This window comes from Panthera onca, chromosome E2 (genome assembly GCF_046562875.1).
Source record: "Panthera onca isolate mPanOnc1 chromosome E2, mPanOnc1 haplotype 2, whole genome shotgun sequence".
NCBI classification, from domain to species: Eukaryota; Metazoa; Chordata; class Mammalia; order Carnivora; family Felidae; genus Panthera; species Panthera onca.
The window spans coordinates 7,098,820-7,124,015 of record NC_138353.1 but is presented as its reverse complement, the minus strand read 5'-3'; the positions used below and the strand labels follow the sequence as shown (position 1 = coordinate 7,124,015).

At 53.4% G+C, this 25,196-nt stretch overlaps 1 protein-coding gene and 1 long non-coding RNA gene across 2 annotated transcripts; one reads left to right on the top strand and one right to left on the bottom strand.

Moving 5' to 3' along the window:
- Positions 1 to 670: 670 nt before the first annotated feature.
- On the bottom strand, positions 671 to 10,372 carry HAS1 (hyaluronan synthase 1). Its single transcript, XM_060652472.3, has 5 exons — positions 9,973 to 10,372; positions 5,809 to 6,516; positions 3,869 to 4,094; positions 3,140 to 3,272; positions 671 to 1,445 (listed from the first exon to the last, which is right to left on the bottom strand). The coding sequence occupies exons 1-5, from the start codon at positions 9,979 to 9,981 to the stop codon at positions 770 to 772; spliced, it is 1,752 nt and encodes a 583-aa protein (XP_060508455.2). The 5' UTR covers positions 9,982 to 10,372; the 3' UTR covers positions 671 to 769.
- LOC132691275 (uncharacterized) lies at positions 6,349 to 23,681 on the top strand. The gene is made up of 4 exons (XR_009615682.3): positions 6,349 to 6,454; positions 13,127 to 13,370; positions 16,957 to 17,200; positions 23,590 to 23,681. It is a non-coding gene; the product is annotated as an uncharacterized LOC132691275 (long non-coding RNA).
- The last annotated feature ends 1,515 nt before the right edge of the window (positions 23,682 to 25,196 follow it).

Sequence of the window (25,196 nt, the reverse complement as noted above, 5' to 3'; positions counted from 1 at the left end):
CAAAAAGCAGCTGGGCCACCTGGGTGGCTCAGTCGAACAGCCAACGTTTGGTTTCAGCTTGGGTCTCAATCTCACGGTTCCTGGGTTTGAGCCCCGCATCAGACATTGTGCTGACAGTGCAGAGCCTGCCTGGGATTCTATCTCTCCCTCTTTCACCCTCCATAAATAAAACTTAAAAAACAAACAAACAAAAACATCAACCAGCTTGGGGCGCCTGGGTGGCTCAGTTGGTTAAGCATTGGACTTCAGCTCAGGTCATGATCTCACCGTTCATGAGTTGGAGCCCCACATCAGGCTCTGTGCTGACAGCTCAGAGCCCAGAGCCTGCTTCGATTCCGTGGCTCCCTCTTTCTGCCCCTCCCCCGCTCATGCTCTGTCTCTCAAAAAGAAACATTACAGACCCATGAGTCTCCAACCTTCGACCACACAGCCCCTCCACTCTCAAAAAAACAGGGGAGAGACTCAGAAGAAAATAAATAAAATTCTTTATTATGTCTTAATCACACAGTACAAATGGATATGAAATACGAACAGGGAGAAAGCAGACCCCAGGACAGCATATGGGGACCCCCGTCTCCCCCTGCCCCTAAAAAATCCACACCCTGATCAATAAATACCCCTGCCCAAAGACCCCAAGTCCCAGCCCCCAAATAGTCCAGGCTGAAGAGTCTCGGGTCGACCCCCTCGCTTCACGGAGGAGGGCAAGCGAGGCCCACAGAACCCGAGGCCGGCAAGTCCGTGGCTCCCGGGGTCCCCCGCACGCCGGGACTCACACCTGCACGCGGTAGCCGCCCGCCCGCCGCCGGCAGAGCCTCCGCACGCCCACCCAGTAGAGCGTCAGCATCACCACCCAGTACCCCACGTAGGCGCCGGCCCCTGCGGCCAGGTGCCGGGCCTCGGCGGCCCGCGAGGGGCCGCCCCAGTCGGCCCTGGCCTCCTGCACCACGCTGCGGACCAGGCCCCCCAGCAGCAGCAACGCCCAGAGCGCCAGCGGCAGCAGGGGCACGTAGTTGGCGGCCAGCTTCCGGCGGCCGGAGGTGCCCCAGCCGCTCTGGTTCATGGTGGCCAGCGCCAGGAACTTGGCGGGCAGGAGGCCGCACATGTAGAGCGGCGCGTAGAGCGACAGCAGCACCATGCGCGGGCAGCCGCGCAGCCAGGCCGCGAAGGCCGCCTTGGCCAGCGCCACGCCCTGCACGCACAGCAGCACCCAGAGCAGCGCCCACGGGCGGCCGGCGTAGAAGAGCCGCAGCACGGTGGCCGCCACGAAGAAGGGGAAGAGGCCCGACACCACCGCCTCGTACGTCATCCAGGCGTGGTGCCGGTGCCACCAGAGCGCGTTGTACAGCCACTCGCGGAAGTACGACTTGGACCAGCGCGTCTGCTGGCTCAGCCAGCGCAGGAAGGAAGAGGGTGTCTCGGAGTAGCAGCGGGACCGGGATGTATACCTGCACGGGAGGGACGAGGCGGGGCGTCAGCACGGCCCTCCCCGTGGCCAGGACAGAGCTCGGGGCCAGAAGAGGCCACGGCGGCGCGGCCACTGGGCCGTAAGCTTTCTTGCCCTCCCTGGGCCCCCGGTTCTCGTAGGCAAGATGCGATCCACGAGGATTCCCACCTAACAGGGCTGCCGTGAGCGCTGAATCAGGATTACCAGCCCGGTTACTCAATAAGTATTAGCAGCTACTACCGTTTTCACGGTGACTAATGCCACTACTGTCGTTACTAACGGCATTACAGTTACTGACCTATTACTAATGCTCTCACTAATCTATTACGAATACTCTAGCACTCACTACTATTGGCAGGCCCCACGGTGAGGCACAAGCCAGGAGATGTTCCCGCCGAAGGCAGCCGCCCAACGGGTTAGAGCTCAAGGGACCCATCAAGCCCCCTTCCCGTGGCCGCAGCAGACATCCTGATCGGTCCCCACCCAGTTTCCAGCTAAGCCCACGCAAGGCCAGAATCCCTCTTAGGGAACGTCAGCAGGTGGCCGCTAGCAGTCGGTTGGTTAGGAGGCGTCCATCTAATTCTATCCTCACGGGTATTACTGGACAGTGTCCGGTCTCCTTCCCCTGTGTAGCCTCCCTGCCCTGCCCTTGCCTCCTGCAGTCTGTACTCGAAACAGCAGCCAGAGGGATCCTGTTACCACAGCAGCACCTCACCCCTCTGCCCGGAACCCTCCCGTACTTCAAAGTTCTCGCGTGGCCCACAAGCCGTTCGCAGTACGCCCGCCCCGGTGACCATTCCGTGCTGCCCTGATGCGCTCCCCCTTGCTAGGGCTCCAGCAGCACCGCTTCCAGCCTCTGCCTCTGCCCTTCCTGGGGCATCCTAGTTAACATTTCATTCCCTGCTCCCAAACACCCTATCCCCCCTTTTCCCGGACTATCCAACCACACGGCACGTGCCATCATCCACGTATTTACTGTGTCCCCCGGTGTCTGTGAGCATGAATTTGTGTCTCTGCTGCATTCTTAGAGCTTCGAACATTGTAATGAGGGGCGCCTGGCTGGCTCAGCGGGAGAGTGTGGCTCTTGATCACTGGGCCGAGCCCCACAATGGACGTAGAGATTACTTTAATAAACTTAAAAAAAAAAATTGTAATAAATACTTGACGGGTGAATGAATGCATGGGTTCGCTTGATATACCCCAGGTGCTCTCTGGCCCTTTCACGGGGTCTAGCTTTGTGGAATTCTTCCCCCCAACCCCACCCGAACTTGACCTGCTGGAAGATGTACTCCCGTAGTTTCACTGAATTACAACTCTTCCTGAAGCATGTGATTCTTCTCACTCACTCGCTCACTAGATCCCACTGTTTATCTCTTTCCCCTCCCAAGTCACTGGGAGGAATGTGTGCCGCCCATGGTAGAGCCACCTTGCCCTGATCTCGTGTTGTGTCTCCTAGGTGGAGTCCCCCACCCTCACCTTGCCTCACTTGGTAGAGTCCACTGGGTCACGTGGTCAATGGGATTGCCACCCCTGTCCCTTCTGGTGTCTTCCACTCTCCCCTAGTGTCTCACTTGGTAGAGCCCACTGTGCAGCAAGGTATTTTGGGTTTGGGTAATTCCCAGCACACGCACGCACACACACACACACACACACACACACACACACACACACACACCACCCAAGCCCTCAGCTTACTTGGTGGCATAACCCATGCTGAGCATGCGGTTGGTGAGGTGCCGGTCATCCCCAAAGGTGCAGTGGGTGCCCAGGAACTTCTGGTTGTACCAGGCCTCAAGGAACTGCTGCAGGAGGTGGTTCCTGTACAGGCCTGGGTGGGGAGTACAGGAAGAGCATCAGCCTCTACTGTTGCCAATACTGTCCCCAATCCTATCTCCGACCCAACTCGCCTCCGATTCCAGCCCATCCTCAACCACCTCAGTCCTGTCCTCGGCCCTACCTCCAGCCCTGACCCCGTTCTCAACACCGATCCTTCCTTAACCCTCTACCCTCAACCCCATACTGCAATCCTATGCCCAAACTTGCCCCAGTCCTGCCCCTGGCCCACACCTACATCCATTTTTGATGGCGAAGCCACCTCAACTCCATCCCCAACCCCGTATCCATTCTCAGTCCTCTCCCCTACCCATCCCAAAACCCATCACCGACCCCAGACTTGGCCCCAACCCTGTCCTTGACTCCAACCGCATCCCATCCCCTTCCCCAAGCCACCCAGCACCTATCCCCATCCACACCCTTTCTCCAACCCCACCAGACACCATCCCACCTTCCAGTCTTATCCCTAATCCCAATTCCTGCTGCAGCCCCATCTCTGTCCCCAGTCCCAATCACATCCTCAACCCGTTCTGGCTCCCCTTCTCCCCCGCCACCCCACCCATGGCCCTCCCAAGCCCTACCTCTGCTCACCTAGGGGACCACTGATGCAGGACACACAGTGGAAGTAGCTCTGACAAGCCCGCTCCACATTGAAGGCCACCCAGTACCGCAGGCTGCTTAAGAAGCTGACCCAGGAGTCCAGGGGGTTAAGGATCCGCACGTCCCCCCCAACAGCCCCCACCCGGGGGTCCTCGTCCAGCACCCGCACCAGCTCCAGGAGTGCCATGGGGTCCAGCCTCGTGTCCGAGTCACAAACCTGTGAAGCGGAAGGGGCTGGGATCAGGCCAGATCCTGAGGGGAGGGCACCCAGGGGTGGGGAGCTGCTGGGACGTTCTACAGCCAATCTGAACATACGTTTGAATTTTGTCGTTATTTCCAACGCCTAATCACATTTTAAGATGACCTCCTCCCCGAGACCCATTCCCCTGTATAACACCCTCCTCTGGTGTGTGGGTGAGACCTGTAATTTGCTTCTAACCCACAGAACATGGCAAAAGTGATGGGACACAACTCCCATGATTATACTACCTTGTATACAAATGGTAAAGGAGTTTTGCAGTGTAATTTATCCTTAATCTGTTGACATTAGGTCTGACCTAATCAGGTGAGCCCTTTGAAAGGGGGTCTAGAAGTCTGAGAGTTTCTCTTGCTGGTCTGGAAGAGGCAAGTTTTAGGACGGCAAGAACATGAATTCTGCCAACAAACACATGAGCTTGTTAGAGGCCCCGGGCCTTAGATAGGACCCAGCTGACACCGTGATTGTAGCCTGATGATACCCTGAATAGAGGATCCAGTAAGACTTTGCCCAGACTTTCCTGATTCATGGAAACTATGAGATAATAAGTGTTTTGTTTCCAGCGGCCAAATTTGTGGTAATTTGTTATGCAGTCATAGAAAACGAATGCAGTACATTAATGAATGAATTTCTACACTGAATGGATGAATGACTAATTGAGCAAATGAATATATTGAATAGATAAGTGGATGAATAAATGAACAAAGTGATCTCCACACTGAATGTCTCTACGTTCAATGGGTAAGTGAATGAATGAATAAATGAATGCACGGTCTCCCTATTAGATGGATAATGGATGCATGAACCGATGAGCAAAGGAAAGAATTTCTACACTGGATGAAGAAAGCAAGAAATCTCTACATGGAATGGATGAAAATACAGACATAAGAGCTACCTGACTGGCTCAATCAGTAGAGCGTGCAAGAGCGTGGGGTTGTGAGTTCGAGCCCCATGTTGGGTGCACAGATTACTTAAAAATAAAATCTTAAACAAGCAAACAAATAAATCTATATTAGATGCATAAATGAAAAAATCTTTAGACTGGATGACTGCATGGACGGATGAGTGAATGCATGAAGGAGAGTCTGCATCCAACAGATATATGAATGAGTAAAATGAATGATCTCCATATTGGAGATGGGTGTAAGAACGTGTGATGTCGACTACACTTCACTTAAAAAAAAAAGAGTAGTGGGGCGCCTGGGTGGCTCAGTCGGTTGAGCGTCCGACTTCAGCTCAGGTCATGTTCTTGCGGTTCATGAGTCTGAGCCCCGCGTCGGGCTCTATGCCGACAGCTCAGAGCCTGGGGCCTGTTCAGATTGTGTCTCCCTCTCTCTCTGACCCTCCCCCGTTCATGCTCTGTCTCTCTCTGTCTCAAAAAACTAAATAAACATTAAAAATTTTTTTTAAAAAAAGTAGAAATGAAAGAGTATGCACTCGAGAATGAATGAGTGAAGAAAGGAAGGAATTAATGAATCGCCGCACGAACGAAAACAACAAACGAGTCTGTCTCCCTGTAAGAATGAACGAGTGAAGGAAAGAATCGCTACTTTGAACGGATGAATAAATAAAGGGAGTTGGAGGTTCATCCCGATGTCTGCACCGAAAAAGGATCCCAGAGAAGGGGCCTCCCGAGTGGCAGGGGCACGGTGGGGAGGGGACGCCTTCCACTCACCTGCACGTAGTCCACCGAGTCGCCGAGCGCCTTGAAGGCGGTGTACATGACCTCGCGCTTGCCGCCCCAGCGCTGCGCCACGCACACGCAGCGGTGCGTCCTCACCAGCGCCTCCACCGCCAGCCGCCCGGGGTCCTCGGCCTCCACCTCCCGGTAGGCGCCCGCGCCCGCCGCGCCCGCCGCGGCCGCCGGCTCCCAAGGCCGGTGGTAGTTGCCGTCCCACACGTAGGTGGCGGGGTCCTCGTCGGCGAAGACCTCGCGGAACATGTCCACCATGTAGAGGTCCTCGGCGCGGTTGCCGTCCACCACCATGAGGACGCGCAGGCGCGCGCGCGGGTACTGCAGGGCGCGGGCGGACGCCAGGCACTGGCGCAGGTACGCGGGGTCCTCCTGGTACGCCGAGATGGTCAGCGCCACGCTGCGCGCCGCCGCCGCGTCCAGGGGCCCCCGCGCCGCCGCCCGCCGCGCCGCCGCCGCCACCCGCCGGTGCTCCAGGTACGCGAAGAGGCTCTGCGCCACCAGGTGCGCCGAGAGGAAGGCCCCGTACAGACCGAAGGCGAGGAGGCCGTAGCGATCGGAGGCCAGCGGCACCCCGGCGGCGTAGGCCCAGGTCATGAGGCCCAGGATGAGCAGCGCGAACGTGACGGTCAGCACCCGCCGGGCCAGGCCGGAGCAGTGGCGGGCGGCCGGGGTGGGCTTGGGCACGTCCTGCTGGGAGCGGGGAGAGGGGACGGCAAGGGAAGAGAGTTCTGAAATCCTCCTCCGGGAAGAGAAGACCTAGATCCACCCACGCCCCCCGCCCCAAGCCAACATAGCATCCCCTTGTCGTTAAAAAAAAAAAAAAAAAAAAAAATTCCCTGGGTACTGCAAAGTTATTTGAAAATAATTGAGGCAAACAGCAAGGCTTAATGCCTGATTATATGCATTCTGGTACTTTTGTTTTCACATTTTAAACAGCTCTTCAATCCGTGGATTACACTCAATGGAATGTCACAGGGGAACAGGGGTTCTCTCCCCGCCCCCCCTTTCTTATCTTAGTGGCACATATAACATAATCACTCATCTCACAATCAAAGGTTTCCTAGTGTTGATACAACCATCATCATTATCTAAAATATAATGCAGTTTGACATATATCAGGTACTGCTGTAAGCCTTTTACAGAAACTGTTTTGAGAGAAAGAGCCCAGGGTGGGGGGAGGTGAAGAAGGGAGAGGGACAGCAGCAAGCCCCATGCTGGACTCAAACTCACAAACGGCAAGATCAGGACCTAAACTGAGGTCCCAGTCTTAACAGACTGAACCACCCAGGCGCCCCCGGGGAAACTAACTTATTTTAATCCTCCCAACAGCGGTAGGAGTAGGTACTATTACTATTATCCCCATTTTACAGATCAGGTAACTGAGTCACAGAGGGGGGCAGCAACCTGCCCAAGGTCACACCTGGATAGCAGAGAAGCCAAGATTTGAACCTCAGGAATCTGGTCACTGAATCACCAGCTCATAAACTGCTTTTACTCTTCAGGAGAGCGGGGGGGGGGGGGGGGGACAAATAATGTTTACTGCCACCATACATATGGCAAAACAGGACTGATAAGCCAAGAAGAAGGGCTCGCTCAAGGTCATGAAGCTCACAGGAGGAGGAATCTTTTCTCTGACTTCCCAAAGCCATGGCCACATTCTCCAACTCCACTGCTCAGGTCTCCCCAACAGGGCCAAGTGCCCGGTTCATGTTGCTGGAAGAACTCAGAATCAGACAGGGGTGGGGGGGAGGTGCCTCCATTTTCTCATCTTGTAAAATGGGGATTTAGCGCCTTCTGCATGCCAAGGACTGCTCCATGGTGTAGATACTGTTATCACTCCTATTCCATATGAGGAAACTGAGGCACGGAGAGGTGATTCTCTGGCCCAGGGCCACTCAGACAGTTTGGCTGCATCGTCCTCTATGCTCAACTGCCTCGTGCGTCACCAGCTCCTGCCTCATGGGCTTATTTATGAGTTAAGTGAGTTAAGATACAGATTCGTGTTGTCCAGTACAGGAGTCACCAGCCACGTGTGGCTCCTGAGCGCTTGGGAAGCAGCCAAAATGACAGAGGAACTGAAATTCTCATTTTATTTCAATATTTACGTTTAGGAACTGATACTTAATTCAGTTATTGGAAAGCTTTTAAGTATGTCTGAAACAAGTAGGGCGTGGGAAGCCCTACTTTTTCAAGTGTAAATTTTATGAAATCTAAATACAGATCAAGTTATCTCCAATGAAAATATAGCATCTGTATGTGATGAGCTACGCTTCTGGATTTTGAGGCTTTCCTTTGAAAAACAGAAAGGAAAATATCTCATTAATATTTTTGTATTGGTTACATATGGAAATGATAGTTTTAAAAATCTTGTTATGAAGTTTGTTATGTTGTAGCAAATACAGTCTACTGCATCTATTCATGAAATTATAATATTTTTTTAATGTTTATTTATTTTTGAAAGAGAACAAGTAGGGGAGGGACACAGAGAGAGAAGGAGACATAGAATCCAAAGCAGGCTCCAGGCTCTGAGGTGTCAGCACAGAGCCCAATGGGGGGCTCGAACTCATGAACCGGGAGATCATGACCTGAGCCGAAGTTGGACGCCTAAATGACTGAGCCACCCAGGCGTCCCATGAAATTATGTTTCTGATAGCAAGGGTTGGCTTGGGATTCTCTCAATGCCTCTCTCTCTCTGTCTCTCTCTCTCTCTCTCTAAATAAAGTTAAAAAATAAATGGGTGAAGAAAGTAAAAAACAAAAAAAACCAATTTTGTTGCATAGGAAAATGACATGAAATTCAAACTTCAGCATCCTTAAATCAAGTCTTACTGCCACACAACCACACTCCTCTGTTTACATATTGTCTGTGGCTAATTTCACACCACACCAAAGTTGAGTAGTTGCCGTAGAGACCATATGGCACACAAAACCCTCAAATGTTGACTGTCTAGCTTTGTACCGAAAAAGTTTGATGACCCTTCATACACTGAGTTGAATAAAATATATTATTGAAATTCATTTTATGCTTCTATAGGATAGTACTTTTAGTTTCTATATAGAGCTTTTGGCCTGGTGCTAATAAATGCTCAATATTAATAATTACATTATTATTTCTTCTGGAATTCTCCTTCTCTGTCCTTTGCCCTAAACCTGGCCCTGACTGAGATGCTGGGGGTGGCCCAATTCATGCTGGGACAGGTGGGTGAACAGAGGGTTCTAATGCCAACACTCACAAACACACCTGTATCAGCTGTGGACACACAGCCCCACACATATACTCACACGTGACAAGAGACCCAGAGAGTGTGCCAACATAGGAGAGCATTCATGTTCTAGAAGATCTCCCCAGGCACTTGCTCTTAGAACTTAGTGACCCTGGGGCACTTGGGTGGCTCAGCCGGTTAAGTGGCCTACTCTTGGTTTGCGCTCAGGTCATGTTCTCACCCTTCGTGGGTTCGGCCCCAAGTCCGGCCCTGTGCTGGCAACGCAGAGCCTGCTTGGGATTCTGTCTCTCCCTCTCTCTCTGTCCCTCCCCAATTCACGCTCTGTCTCTCTCAAAAATAAATAAAGAAAGAAATAAACTTAAAGAAACAACTTAGTGATCCTGAGACCCCCACCAACAGCCATGCAGGGGAACTTGGGAACACGTGCCCCTGAGCAGAAAGGAGCTAAGCCTAGAAGGGAAGCCCACAGGACAAGAAACACACGGGCAAGAAGAAACAGTAACGGTTAAGGTTGGGTCCGGAGCAAGAAGAATGTAAGGGTTAAGGTTGAACTGCATGAAATTGCCGTTTTCAAAGGGCAAAAGTGACCAGACAGCGGCGATTTCGTTTGGTTCAACTTAATAGTTATTGGACACCAAAAAGTAGAAATCCAGGCCATGTGTCGAGCAAATACCGCCCTGCCTCCCCACCCGCACCGCGCACACAGACGCGGACTTAAAGCAGGATAAGCATGGACTTGTCCCATCTATACTACCGGCGGGATGGCCACCCACACAGGGGTATGGAACCCGAACTCGGCCTCACGGGGTCCCCGTCCTACACTGACGGTGGCCGTCACGCACAGGAGCGCGCGCAGTGCGCCCACCCACGTGGTCACACAGGTGCCAGCGGGCCCCGCACGACCGCACTCTCGCACGCACCTGTGTCATCGCTATGGCTCCGGCCGGCGCTCCTCTTCGGCGGGCTCCCGGGTCTCGCTGGGGCTGGGAAGCCCGGGGGTCATTTGAAGCCCGACGCGGGCGGGGGCGGAGGAGGGCTGACGTCAGGGCGGAGCTGGGCCAGGGGCTCTGAGGTCACGGACGAGCCGGGCAGCTCCACCCGCTTCCCGCCATTGCCCGCACCCCCGCGCCCGACGGCCTCCCTTCCCAGGGCCGCCGTCGCGCCCTTCCCTGCCCTCCGAGGCCTCCCCTCCGTCGCACCCGTCCTTCTCCGGCTCTCCGCTCTCTTCCCCCTCTGGTCTCTCTCCATTTCTGCGCTCCTCTCCCTCGCGTTCCTTCTGCCTTCGGGCGCCCCCAACGCCCGTCTTTCCCCCCGTCTGTCCTATCTCTCCCCCCGCCGCCCAGCCCCTCCCCTCGAAGCCCCGGGGATGGAGAAAATGCGCACACGTGCGCCGCTGTGGGCGTGGCCGCGTGCGCTGGCCGTGGGCGCGCCGTCTGCCAGGAGCTGTGAGTGGTTGTGGGTCTGCGTGTGTGCGTGTGCGTGCGTGCCCGCGTGTGCCAGGGCTGGGGAGGGGGCTGGGCGCTGGGCTTCGTCTCCCAGGGGCTCCCTGGCGAACTCACAGAGTTGTAGGTCAGCTGCCCCCAGGGACCCCCCTGCGACCTGAGAGCGAAGGCGGCAGTGACCTGGCTTAGAAGTCAAAGAGACTGGGTCCCGGGCATCTAAGCCCCCAGCCCCTCAGGACAAGGAGACTGTGATGAATGCCATTGCTCCCATGCCCTTCTTTCCATGATTAAAAACAAAAAACTGTATCTTTAAAAAATTTTTTGTTTGTTTTTAATGTTTTATTTATTTTGAGTGACAGAGAGAGGGACACAGAGAGAGAATTTCAAGCAGGCTCGGAGCTGTCAGTGCAGAGCCCGACGCAGGGCTGGATCCCAGGAACCTTGAGATCCTCACCTGAGCCGGTATCGAGAGTCCAAAGCTCAACCGACTGAGCCCCACCCGGGCGCACCCCCCCCCCCCCAATTCTCTATATCTGATTGTTTCTGTTTCTCTTCCTGTGGACTGACAACGCCCATCTCTCTCCCTCTGTAGCTGCCTCTCTCCCTGCTTCTCCCTCTGCCCCTGGCTGTACATTCCCATCTCCTTTTTTTCTTGAGTCTCTGTCACTTTGTCACTCTGGCTCTACCTCCCAGTCCACCTGTCTGCTTCTCTCCATGTGTTCCTGTCTGTTTTGTCTCCATGCCTATCTCTCTCTCCCTCCCTCCCTCTCTCTCTCTCTCTCTCTCTCTCTCCCCCCGCCCCCCTTTTTCTGTCTCTGTGTCCTTTTCTACCTCCTTCCCTCTGGGTTTGTGTCTGTCTGTCTCTTCATTTCTGTTGGTCTCCCTGACTTTCTTAGTCTCTGTCTCTCTTCCTTTCTCAGCGTATTGTGTGTCTCTGCCTTTGTTTCCTTTGCATTTGTCTATCTTCTCTGTTTCTCTTTGAATATCTGTATTCGTATCTCCCCCCTCCCTCCGCCCCATCTCCCAGTTTTTCTGTGTTTCTCCCTGTTGCTCTCAGTGGCTGTTTCTCTGTCTCTCTCTCCCTCTCTCGGTCGGTCTCCCTCGGTCTCCCCGCATCTCTGTGCATCTCCTTCTGAGGCTCCATCGCTGTATGTGTTTTTCGGTCTCTCTCTCTCTCACGCTCTCTCATTCACTGTTTCTCTCTGTGTTTTCTGTCTCTTAAGTGCTCCTTTCTTTCTCCCTGCGGCTCCATCCGGCCCAGACTGTCCCGGAGCTTTCCCCTGCAGGACACCAAGTCCTCACTCCCTGGTTTTCCCCGGGGACGCAGGGTGTGGGGGGCCATCGCTAGGTTGGGCCCTGCCTGAGCCTGGCTGTCGGGGAGGCCAGTTCAGGGCCCAAGTGAGAGGCACCCCGCCTACCTCACCAGGGCGGGGCCGCGTCTGTGACGCTGTTGCCTGGAGCCTGGGCTGCCTGGTGTCCGGCTGTGTCAGGATGATGGATCCTCCGGCGGGAGCTGAGCCCAGAGCAGGAGGGGAGGGAGATTCCTCTACCCCAGGGTGGGGGTGGGGACAGCCCAGGCTCCACTCAGAAGCTGGGCATTTGGCTGCCCAGCCCCCACCCCACCCTGCCCGGGTGGAGCAGCTGTATAAAACCAGATGTTTCTAAAACCAGAGTGTGGATGAGGGAGGAGGGACTGGGACTTTAAACCCCTATGGTTTCCTCTTCCAGGATCCAGGCCCCCAGTCCCTTCCTCCCTCAGACCCAGCAGTCCGGGGGGGCCCCCAACCTTTCCTCCCTCAGACCCAGGAGTCCTGGCCCCTAGCTCCTCCTACCTTAGACCCAGCAGTCCTGGTCCCCAGCCCCTCCTCCCTCAGACCCAGGAGCCCAGGCCCCCAGTCCCTCCTCCCTCAGACCCAGGAGCCCAGGCCCCCAGCCCCCTCCTCCCTCAGACTTGGAGGAGCCCAGGCCCCCAGCCCCTCCTCCCTCAGACCCAGGAGCCCAGGCCCCCAGCCCCCTCCTCCCTCAGACCCAGGAGTCCTGCCCCCCAGCCCCTCCTCCCTCAGACCCAGGAGTCCAGGCCTCCAGCCCCCTCCTCCCTCAGACCCAGAAGTTCTGCCCCCAGCCCCTCCTCCCTCAGACCCAGCAGTCCTGGCCCCCAGCCCCTCCTCCCTCAGAGCCAGGAGTCCTGGCCCCCAGCTTCCTCCTTCAGACTCAGGAGTCCAGACCCCCATCCCCTTCCTCCCTCAATCCCAAAAGTCCAAGCCCCCAGCCCCCTCCTCCCTCAGATTTACATATCTAGTCTCCCAGAATTCCTTGCAGGGAGAGATGACCAAGGCTTGGTGGTAGCCAAACAAGGACAGATGGAACCAGACACTCCCACAGGAGGCAAGAGGTAGTGGTGGGATGATGTCCTGCTGCCCTAACAGCCTTCTTTCCCAGAACCCTCCACTCCAGTGGAGGCCGATCTCTGTCCCTGCCCTGGGTGCACAGTGGCCCTCCCAAGATTTCAATCATCATCAGAAAACCTCAGGGTCTGGTTTACAGAACACCAGGACAGAAGGAGTGAAGAGTGGGGAGATAATAAGGCAGAAATGGAGAAAAGGCAGGAGAAAAGAACATTTGTTCACTGTAGGGACATCTCCTGCACCGCTGGTGCTCCAGGCTCTTGGCTGGGTGATGCCAGGCCCACAGAGATGACTCAGACCTGGGCCCTGCCCTTGAGGAGATGCCAATCTTGGGGAGGAGACAGCTGTGTAAACAGAGGATCAAAGACCAGTGCATGGATGCACCAACCCCGCTGGAGAGTCAGGGAGGGCTTCGTGGTGGAGGTGATGTCCTGGAGGAGCAGAGTCTTGACTGATGGGAAATTAGCCAAGGTAAGGGCAGGGGTGGGGGTGGGGGGGGGGGAGCGGTGGCTGGTGGTTAGAAAGTGGAATTGGAAGGGCAGGAAATGTCCTGGGCCAGTCAGCAAAGTATAGATTGGTTGATGTAGAGGCATATAGGTGGAGCCCTGGGGTGGGGGTGCAGTACCTGGCTGAGTTCACCTGGAGCAGGGTTTGGATTGACAGGTTCAGGGGCTGGGATTCATCCTGGGGGTGCTGGAGAGCTATGCTGTGGGAGGGCTGGGCCAGCTGTGGGTGCCCGTGAGGGAGAGACTGGATGGAGGGCCCAGGGACCCTTGGCCAGGGTGTTTCTATCAGGGTCTTCTCTGAGCAAGTCTGAGCCGGGATGCGGGCAGAAGCTGTGGGGCTGGAGAAGAGACGAAGCGCACAGAGAGAGGCCGAGCAGAGGTCCCTGAGAAAACCCTGAGGAGCGAGGAGACTGGGAGGCGGCTCACGGAGCCTTTCGTCTGCGCTCCTTCCGACGGCATTTGCCTCATTTCGGGCAGGTACCCTTTGCGACGATTACTTGCCTGCCTCCAGGGGGACTAGGAAGCGCTTTGGGAGAGTAGATGCGGAGAGACAGAGGATGGAAGGAGGCGGGAGGGGGAGAGGGAGGAAGGAGGGAGGAGGGTGGGAGGGAGGAAGGGGGGAGAGAAGGGACGGAGGAAGGAAGGGAGGGAGAGAGAAGGGAAGAGGGAGGCAGGCTTACCTGGCCACCCAGTCTAATACGGAAACGTGCCCCACCCCGGGAGCCCCCTTCCCCTTTCCCTCCCTCTGCCCTTTCTTGTTTTTCACAGCATTTTCCACCTTCCTACCTAAAGTGTCACTTGCCCACTGACTGCCCTTCTTGGATAATGGGCATCTCCCTCGTTAGAATGCAAGCTCCCCACCAGCCACCAGCAGGCGCGGTCTCTGCCTGTCTTGTTTGCGACTGTTCAGGAGCCAGACCGTGGCCCGTACGCAGTAGGTGCCCGGCAAATACGTGTCGAGGGCATGAGTGAGATCCTGATGGTGAGACAGAATGGTAGTTGTCGAGACAGACGGAGAGGAAAGAGAAAGAAGAGAAGGGAAAGGAGAGAACAGGAAGGAGGGAGGGAGGAGGAGGAGGGGCAGAGAGAGGAGAAAGTGGGAGGGAGAGAGCCCCCGCGCTGGGACCCCCTACCCCCACCCCTACCCAGTTGCTGGGGAGTGGCCCAGAGTGGCCAGTCCTCACAGGGGTGGGGCTAGGGGCTCCCAGGGAGGTGGGACCCTAGGCAAGGCGCCCCAGGATGGACAAGATTCAAATCTGGAAGCAGACTGCCTCTGGACTTCCAGGAACTCAGAGGGCTTGGGTCCAGTGCTCTCAGGGGAGCCCTGGACAGTGGCAGCCAACACCGGAATTCTGGGAAACACCTAGGCCTCCAAGATTCTGCGGAAATCTGGGAGGGAGGGAGAGAGGGAGGCAGGGGTGACTGCAGGTCTGTCTTCTGCCTCTGGGAAGCATCTGCGGGGCCTGCGGGGCCCTGTCTTCCCATGACCACATCCCTGCAGCCACATCCCAGATTCCTTCATTGCTGTCCACATCCCTGTAGGAAACAGAAACAGAGACAGCCACAGACTGGGAGAGGGGAGAAGGAGACTTCTTTTTCTGGGAGTTCTATCCTCTCCAGGGAAGAAAGAGAGGAGGGGTCTCCTTTTTCAGAGAAGGAGCCTGACGCCTGAGAACAGTTCCTTAGCCAGAGTGAGGCAGCAAGAAGGAGGGGGCTGGGGGTAGGACTCCAGGGTCTGAGGGAGGAAGGGGCTGGGGCAGGAATCCTGGGTCTGAGGGAGGAGGGGCTGGGGCTTGGACTCTTGGTCTGAGGGAAGAGAGACTGGGGGTCGGGACTGCTGGGTCTGAGGGAGGAGGGACTGGGGGTCTGGACTCCTGAGTCTGAGGGAGGAGGGGCTGGGGTCTGGACTCCAGGGTCTGAGGGAGGAGGGGCTGGGGGTCAGGACTCCTGGGTCTGAGGGAGGAGGGGGCTGGGACAGGACCCCTGGGTCTGAGGGAAGAGGGGGCTGGGGCAGGACCCCTGGGTCTGAGGGAGGAGGGGCTGGGGGTCAGGACTCCTGGGTCTGAGGGAGGAGGGGGCTGGGACAGGATCCCTGGGTCTGAGGGAAGAGGGGGCTGGGGCAGGACCCCTGGGTCTGAGGGAGGAGGGGCTGGGGGCAGGACTCCTAGGTCTGAGGGAGGAGGGGCTGTGGGCTTGGACCCCTGGGTCTGAGGGAGGAGGGGGCTGGGGGCCCAGACTCCTAAGACTGAGGGAGGAGGGCGCTGGGGGCAGGACTCCTGGTCTGAGGGAGGAGGGGGTCGCGACAGGACCCCTGGTCTGAGGCAGGAGGGGGCTGGGGCAGGACCCTTGGGTCTGAGGGAGGAGGGGGCTGGGGGCCTGAACTGGGTCTGAGGGAGAAGGGGGCTGGGGCAGGACCCCTGGGTCTGAGGGATGAGGGGGCTGGGGCAGGACCCCTGGGTCTGAGGGAGGAGGGGGCTGGGGGCAGGACTCCTGGGTCTGAGGGAGGAGGGGGCTGGGGGCAGGACTCCAGGATCTGAGGGAGGAGGGACTGGGATAGGACCCCTGGGTCTGAGGGAGGAGGGGGCTGGGGCAGGACCCCTGGGTCTGAGGGAGGAGGGGGCTGGGACAGGACCCCTGGGTCTGAGAGAGGGGGGGGCTGGGACAGGACCCCTGGGTCTGAGGGAGGAGGGGGCTGGGGGCCTGAACTGGGTCTGAGGGAGGAGGGGCTGGGACAGGGTCCCTGGGTCTGAGGGAGGAAGGGACTGGGACAAGACCCCTGGGTCTGAGGGAGGAGGGGGCTGGGGGCCTGAACTGGGTCTGAGGGAGGAAGGGGCTGGGACAGGACCCCTGGGTCTGAGGGAGGAGGGGGCTGGGGCCTGAACTGGGTCTGAGGGAGGAGGGGGCTAGGGCAGGACCCCTGGGTCTGAGCGAGGGGTCTGCACTTCTGCAGAGGACTGGCCCTGGCCTCTCTTCCGAGCTCGGACAGGAGATCTTGTGAGAACCAGGTTACCCTTACACGCATGGTTTGGCCATGTGCCTCCGCCACTCCCTTCCGGAAGCAGTCCACTGTGAATCCCAAGTCTGCTTCCAGCACAGGCCAGGGCCTGATGAGCTTCCATGGAAGGAACACGGCCATCTGAGTCAGAAGACAGATGCGAGGATGTGGAGCTGGAGGCACAGTCTGGGGCCCCAAGGAGGGCCTGGTGACTTGTGTGCTCTTGGCAAGGAGCCGTTTCATTCCCCTGAGCCTCTCTTTCCTCATCTGTGAAATGGGAATATCTCAAGTTGTCAGCGTAGGAGTCAGAGAGAGGGCTTCGACCTGGCACGCTGCCACGTGAGATACGTGCTAGCTCTTCCTGAAGCGGCCGCACGGAGGGTCTCCGTGAATGATTCAGGTGGCAACAGGGGGACGCTCCACCTGTCCTGGCCACCTCACTGGTGCTCTGGGGAGTCAGCCCGGTAAGGGCCTGGAGGGGCCCACGGTCTGGAGTCAGCTGCTCCAGGGTTCCGAGGCTGGTGGCCTTAGGCAAGCTATGTCCTACCCTGGCCAGGTGTCCCACCTGCAGACCAGCAGAGCCCACGACCCCACTATGTGCGTGGACGGGACTGGGCTGGCCATGGAGCACATCTCTGGGCCCCGGCCTCCTCGTGTCTGGAGGAGAGTGAAGATCCTGCCTACTCCAGGCTATTTCGAGGAGCTCGGACAAGTTTAGGGAGCAGACGGCGTGCAGCAGAGATGGTGTGTCGAGGAGAGTTGCCCCTGTGGGCTCCAGACGGAGGAGGTCAGAGGAGCAGGTGAGATGCCTGGAGCCCCTTTCGGTGGTCGGTGCTGCAGGCACGCGCCCTCCGGGGGCTCCAGTCACAAAGCTGGGAGACGAGAAAAGGAAACAGTGCAGACTCCGCTTTCCATCTGGTGCCAGCACCCCGGCTGCGTGTTTCCAACCCAGTTCTTATCCTCCCCGTGGCAACTCGGATTCCTGTACTGAGTTCCCTTTCCCAAATGCCAAAATTGGGACTCAGGGAGGTGATGAAGGAAAGTGCCCAGGAGCATGTGACCGGAAACTGGTTCCACCATCTACTCTTGGTCTGAATATCCAAATGTCCCACCCATGGGTCTGCGGGCCTGAGGTGCTTTTCAAAAGCCACCTCATTAACACGTAACCAAAGACACCCTCATCACTCCCAACGCAGGAAATTCCAACAGATTTGGTAGCTTTATGCCAGAAACAGGGATAAAGGTCAAATAGATATTTCTTATTATACATCACAGTATCACAGATGTTAACATACAAGCCACCTAGCAGGGAGACCACTTAGCTAAAGAAGATAAGGTCCAGGGGTGCCTGGGGGGGCTCAGACGGTTAAATATCGGACTCTTGACTTCCGCTCAGGCCACGATCTCATGGTTCGTGGGATGGAGCTCCACGTCTGGCTCTGCGCTGACAAGAGTGGAGCCTGCTTCGGATTCTCTCTCTCCCTCTCTCTCTCTCTCTCTCTCTGCCCCTCCCCTGCTCTCTCTCCCTCAATAAATAAATAAATATCAAAAAAGAAGAAGAAGAAGAAGAAGGAGGAGGAGGAGGAGGAGGAGGAGATGATAAAGTCCTTGCCCTCCAAGAGAACAGATTGGGCAAAAGGTATATGTAGAAAACAAAAACTCTAACAAAAATGTGCACAAATGGTCATAGCAGCACTCTCCAGGGCAGCCAGAGGTGGAAACATCCCAAATGTCCATCGACAGATGGATGGAGAGACAAAAGTGTGGTCCATCCATACAGCAGAATATTTTTCAGCTGTAGAAAAAGGAACAAAGCCCTGATGCTGGCTATAACCTGGATAAGCCTCACAAAGAGAAAGAAGCCATACGTAAAAGGTCACGTATCATCTGATTCCGCATAGTTGACATGTCCAGGACAGGCAAATTCACAGAGTCAGAAAGCAGATTCAGGTTGCCATGGGCTGGGGAATGGGGAGTTACTGTTGGCTGGCTACATAGTTTCTGTGTAGGGTGATGAGAAAGTTCTGGAACTAGGCAGTGGTGATGGCTGTGCAACAATGCAAATATGCTTACTGCCACTGATTTATGTACTTAAAATGGTAAATATTACGTGTATTTTACCACAATTTTTAAATTATTTTTTTATTTTTTTAAATTTTTTAAAAGTTTATGTATTTTAGAGAGAGAGAGTGTGTGTGCATGAGTGAGGGAGAGCTGGGGGGCGGGAGGGGGTGTGGAGAATCCCAAGCAGGTTCCTTGCTCCCAGCATAGAGCCCAGCTTGCGGCTCGATCCCACAAACTGCAAGATCATGACCTGAGCTTAGATGCTTAACCAACTGAGCCACCCAAGTGACCCCACAATTTTTTTAAAAATTCACACCCAGCATGAAACCCAGTGTGGGGCTTGAACTCATGACCCTGAGATCAAGACCTGAGCTGAGATCAAGAGTTGGAGACTTAACCGACTGAGCCACCCAGGCTCCCATACCACAATTTTTAAAAAGAAAAAAAAAAAAAAAAGGTGTGTGGATATCTGGTTGATGATTGATTGATGAGATTGAGGATGAGTCCAGTGACTCCCAGACAGACATGAGCTCAGACTTTCTTCCTCCCATGAGTCTCTTCCTGAGAGCTGTAAGATATGCAACTTCTCTGTCTCAGATTCTGCCCCCCCCCCCTCTTAAGGGGCACAAAAGCCCCCATTTCCTCCACCATTGTGAAAGGTCAGGCACAATATTTGGTTGGTTTTCTTTTCTTTTTTTATAGTTTATTTATTTGTTTTAAGGGACAGAGCGTGTGTGTGTGTGTGTGTGTGTGTGTGTGTGTGTGTGTTTGCAAGAGCACAAGCAGGGGAGGGACAGAGAGAGAGAGAGAGAGAGAGAGAGAGAGAGAGAATCCCAAGCAGGCTCCATGCTGTCATTGCAGAGCCTGATGCAGGGCTCAGTCTCATGAACTGTGAGATCATGACCTGAGCCAAAATCAAGAATTGGATGTTCAACTGACTGAGCCACCGAGGCTCCCCAATTTTTAAAGATTTTATTTCAAAGTAATCCCTACAACCAACACGGGGCTTGGACTCATGACCCTGAGATCAAGAGTCACATGCTCTACTGACTGAGCCAGCCGGGTGCCCCAAGATGCCCGGTGTCACAGACATGGCTCACCTTGCGATGGAATTCAATGCTCTACAGCCTAGAAATAGCTTGTAGATGTTTTCTCGCCCCCAACCAACCACAGAGATGCCCTGAGGACAGTTTGTCCTCAAGAATCTTTAAGGCAATCATTAGAAAAGCAATGCATAGGGAAGATTCTGTAATACCAGGAAGGGACACACCACAGAGGAAAGGCTGTGTGGTTGTTACTCCATCAAGGCTTGAGGGTGGGGAGGAAACCTGTTATCTGTAACCAGTACAAATCATGGTGGCTGCCCTCGTTGAGCCGCTTCTATTGGGGCAGTCACTGTACCACATCCCGACTCTTCCTGCCTCTGAGCTCAACAAGCTCCAAACTGGCTAACCATCGTCATCACCAAATGACAGAAAAAACTCTGGCTTCGAGAGGGGAAATGACTGCCCTAAAGTTTAAGGTCACAATGTCTTTCTTTTTTTTTTTTAAGTTTATTTATTTATTTTGAGGTGGGGGGGGGGGCAGGGGCAAAGAGAGAGAAAGAGAATCCCAAGCAGGCTCCACACTGTCAGCACATACCCCAATGTAGGGTTTGAACTCACGAGTCATGAGATCATAACCTGAGCCGAAGTCAGATCCTTAAGGGACTGAGCCACCGAGGTGCCCCAAAGATCGCAATTTCGAGGAGGCAGAGCTGAGTCCTGTTGATTGGTCCCATGGGACCTCCAGGACCAGTCTCTTCATGTGGGGACGCATGATCACTGCTCTGGAAGGCTACTGCTTCCCTATTGCCTTCATTTCCCCAAGTTCTATAATAATAATTTTTTAATGTGTATTTATTTTTGAGAAAGAGAGAGACAGAGCTTGAGCAGGGGAGGGGCAGAGAGAGAGGCAGCCACAGAATCTGAAGCAGGCTCCAGGCTCTGAGGCATCAGCACAGAGCCCGATGCAGGGCTCAAACTCATGAACAGTGAGATCATGACCTGAGCTGAAGTCAGACACTTAACCAATTGAGCCACCCAGGCGCCCCTATTATTTTTTTAAAGTTTATTTATTTATTTGAGAGAGAGAGAGAGAGGGAGGGGCAGAAAGAGAAGGAGAGAGAAATCTGCACTGTCAGTGCAGAGCCTGATGCAGGGCTCAAACCCACAAACCGAACCGTGAGATCATGATCTGAGCTGAAATTGAGTCAGTCACTTAACCGACTGAGCCACCTAGGCACCCCTATAATAATTATTTTGGCCCTTCTGCTTTCTCCATAAAGCTCCAGACCTCCTCTATCATGCCCACTCACAGCCGATGTACTTGCTTTATGTTCTACCAAATCTACCCTCCTGTCTGTGTACCCCTGCCCAAGACCTATCCTTCTACTTCTCTTGTGAATCCCACCCCCGCCTTCTCCAGAACTTTCCTTCTTTGTTTTCCCCTCTTTCTCTTGTCGCAACAGTATTTTCTCTCTGAGACTCCATCATTCCCATCAGCACCCTGATATGGTATTGAACCTCTTTTATTTTTTATTAAAAAATTTTTAAACATTTATTTTTGAGAGAGAGAGAGAGCATGTGCACAAGTCGGGGAGGGGCAGAGAGAGAGGGAGACAGAGGATCTGAAGCAGGCTCTGCGGATGAGGGGCTCGATCCCACAAACCGTGAGATCATGACCTGAGCTGAAATCAAGAGCTGGACGCTTAACCCACTGAACCACCCAAGTGCCCCAGGAACTCTTATCTTTTAAGAAATTAATTTTTAGATGCCACATCCTTCTTTAGTTTCCAACAAATTCCTTGGCTGTCTTTCACAGAAAAACATCCTGAAGGAATACTGTATGTTCAATATATTGATTTCTTCACCGTGCATTTTTCTATAACTCACTCCAAAGAGTCTGTCGTCCTCTCCATTTCGAGTGTGCCCTTGTCAAGCTCCCCAGACTCTAAGGATACATTTCCCACCTGGCCTTTTCCTGTTCTTCCAGATAGTTCTAAGTTCTGGTGTCCTGAGAAGAGTAAAGGCAGTCCTCCTAAAAACATTATTCCCAAGGCCCTGAATCAATTAGGTCTTTTCAATTTTAAGTCACTTACAATTTACAATTACACCTAACAATCTCTTAAACCAGACACTTACTCTTTACAAAAAAAAAAATTTAAGATTTTATTTTATATTTTAAAATTTTTTTAATGTTTATTTTTGAAAGAGAGCAAGGGGGGGGGGGGAAGGGGTAGTGAGAGAGGGAGACACAGAATCGGAAGCAGGCTCCAGGCTCTGAGCTATCAGCACAGAGCCTGAGGCGGGGCTCAAACTCACGAACTGCGAGGTCATGGCCTGAGCGGAAGTCGGACGCTCAGCCGACTGAGCCACCCAGGCGCCCCTAAGATTTTATTTTTAAGTAATCTCTACATCCAATGTGGGGCGCGAACTTACAACCCTGAGATCAAGAATCACACGCCCCGTGCATAGAACAGCGCTTCTACAAAAATTTTGGAAATGGAAGGGTGTCTTGGTGGCTCAGTCTTGGGTAAGCATCCAACTTCGGTTAAACATCTGACTTCTGCTCAGGTCATGATCTCACAGTTTGTGAGTTTGAGCCCCTCATGGGGCTCTCTGTTGAAGAGAGCCCCTTCAGATCCTCTGCCTCCCTTTCTTTCTGCCCCTGCCCCACTCACACTCTCTCTCAAAGATAAACATTAAAAAAAAAAGAATTTTGGAAATGGATACTACTAGGTTAGGTTCTGTTTCAGTGATATCATTAAGGACAACATTTATTTTATTTTGTATTTATTTATTTATTTATTTATTTTCTTGGATGTCACATATATATTTTTTAAATTTTTTTAAACATTTATTTATTTTTGAGAGAGAGATAGAGCATGAACGGGGAAGGGTCAGAGAGAGAGGGAGACACAGAATCCGAAGAAGGCTCTAGGCTCCGAGCTGTCAGCACAGAGCCCGATGCGGGGCTCGAACCCACGGACCATGAGATCATGACCTGAGCCGAAGTCGGACGCTTAACCGACTGAGCCACCCAGGCACCCCATCACATATATTTTTTAATTAATTAATTATTTAATTTACATCCAGTTAGCATGTAGTGCAACGATGATTTCAGGAGCAGATTCCAGTGATTCATCCCCTACATATAGCACCCAGTGCTCATCCCAACAAGGGTCTTCCTTAATGCCCCTTTGCCCATTTAGCCCATCCCCCATCCCACAACCCCTCCAGCAACCCTCTGTTTGGCCTCTATATTTAAAAAGTCTCTTATGTTTTGTCTCCCTCCTTGCTTTTATATTACTTTTGCTTCCCTTCCCTTATGTTCATCTGTTTTGTATCTTAAATTCCTCATATGAGTGAAATCATATGATATTTGTCTTTCTCTGACTAATTTTGCTTAGCATAATACCCTCTAGTTCCATCCACACTACTGCAGATGGCAAGATTTCATTCTTTTTGCTTGCCGAGTAATACTCCATTGTATATATACCACATCTTTTTTAAAAAAATTTTTATACATTTATTTATTTTTGAGAGACAGAGTGTGAGCAGGGGAGGGGCAGGGAGAGAGGAAGACACAGAATCCGAAGCAGGCTCCAGGCTCTGAGCTGTCAGCACAGAGCCCGACGCGGGGCTCAAACCCACGAACCATTAGGTCATGACCTGAGCTGAAGTCGGACGCTTAACCAACTGAGCCACCCAGGCGCCCCTCGCATCTTTATCCAGTCATCCACTGATGGATGTTTAGGCTCTTTCTATACTTTGGCTATTGCTGATAGCGCTGCTATAAACATTGGGGTGCACATGCCCCTTCAAAACAGCACACCTGTGTCCCTTGAATAAATACCCAGTAGCGCAATGGCTGGGTGGTAGGATGGTTCTATTTTTCATTTTTTGAGGAACCTCCATACTTTTTCCAGAGTGGCTGCACCAGTTTGCATTTCCACCAGCAGTGCCAAAGAGATCCTCTTTCTCCACATCCTTGCCAACATCTGTTGTTGCCTGAGTTGTTAATGTTAGCCATTCTTACTGGTGTGAGGTGGTATCTCATTGTGGTTTTAATTTGTATTTTCCAGATGATGAGTGACGTTGAGCATTTTTTCACATGTCTGTTCACCATCTGGACGTCTTCTTTGGAGAAGTGTCTATTCAGAGAACATTTACTTTTTTTTTTTAATTTTTTTTAATGTTTATTTATTTTTGAGAGAGAGAGAGACAGGATGCAAGTGGGTTAGGGGCAGAGAGAGAGGGAGACACAGAATCCGAAGCAGGCTCCAGGCTCCGAGCTGCCAGCACAGAGCCCGATGCGGGGCTTGAACTCACGAGCTGTGAGATCACGACCTGAGCCGAAGTCAGACGCTCAACCAACTGAGCCACCCAGGCGCCCCGAGAACATTTACTTTTAATTCTTCCATTTTATCATCCCCAATATGGTGGCTTTCTTCCTGGAGACTGCCACCTAATGGCTGCAAGACAGCTGCCACAGCTCCTAACTTCACACCACAGCACTTCAAGTCAGGAGGATGAGGATGAAACGGGAATCACTGAAGATTTTTAAAAGAATTCGGGTATGTTCAGATGTGTATTTTATAAAAATTTCTCTGGAGGCACACATAGAAGACACAGTTTAGAATGTTCCCAAGGGAGGAAGGGTAACAAGTGTGGATGTGACCAGGAGTCAAAAGGAAGTCACAGTCTTGCTGGGAATTAAAGTGAAAAGAATGGCAGAGGGCACTACTATTCATAGAGGAGAAGGGCTCAGGTGCTGAGAGAAAACAAGAGACATGGGACTCCATGGAGTGTAACTCTCAAATTTCCAGGCCTTTGGGAGTCTGACTTCCCCAAACCAGACTTCTTGGATGCCCCTGCCTGTTTCCCATAAGCCGTGAAGTATATGCAGGTTTTATTCTTTGCTACCAAGTGGCCCATGATTGACACACCAGGACTTGCAGAACTGACAGAGGCAAAGTGACTAAGGTAAAAAAAAAAAAAAAGGGCAAGTCCCAAGTGGACTCTGATTCCTGAGTGTCCACATTGTCTAATGTGTGTAAGGCCAAAGGGGAAATGATTTTGGGGTTGGCCCTGGTGGGGCAAATTCCTGCCTGTATTGCAAAATCCCTGACCCCTGTGGTGGCTGATATCCTAAGCGGCCTCTGTGAACCTCAGAGTCTTTCAGTAAACTGCAGTGCCTGAGATGGTGAAGCCAGATTGCCTGGGCTGGAAACCCAAATGTACCCTTGACTCCTTCCGCAATCAATCAGGCCATCTAACCCAGGGGTTGGCTAACATTTTCTCTAAAGGGCCAGAATAGTAAATCTTCCGTGTTTTGCAGGCCGTAGTGTCTCTGTCACAACTATGCAACCCTGCCATTATAGCGTGAGTATAGCCATCGGCTATATGTAGACGATGAGCACGGCGGTGTGCCAATAAAACTTTATTGAAGATGCTGAAAATGGAATTTTATGTCATTTCATTTAACACAGATTATTATCCTTTTGGTTTTATTCAGTAATTAAAAAATATAAAAACCAGGGGCATCTGGGTGGCTCAGTCGGTTAAGTGTCAAACTCTCGATTTCGGTTGAGGTCATGAAATTGCGGTTGTGAGATCGAGCCCCGCATCCGGCTCCGTGCTGAGTGTGGAGCCTGCTTGGGATTCTCTCTCTCTCCCTTTCTCTCTCTGC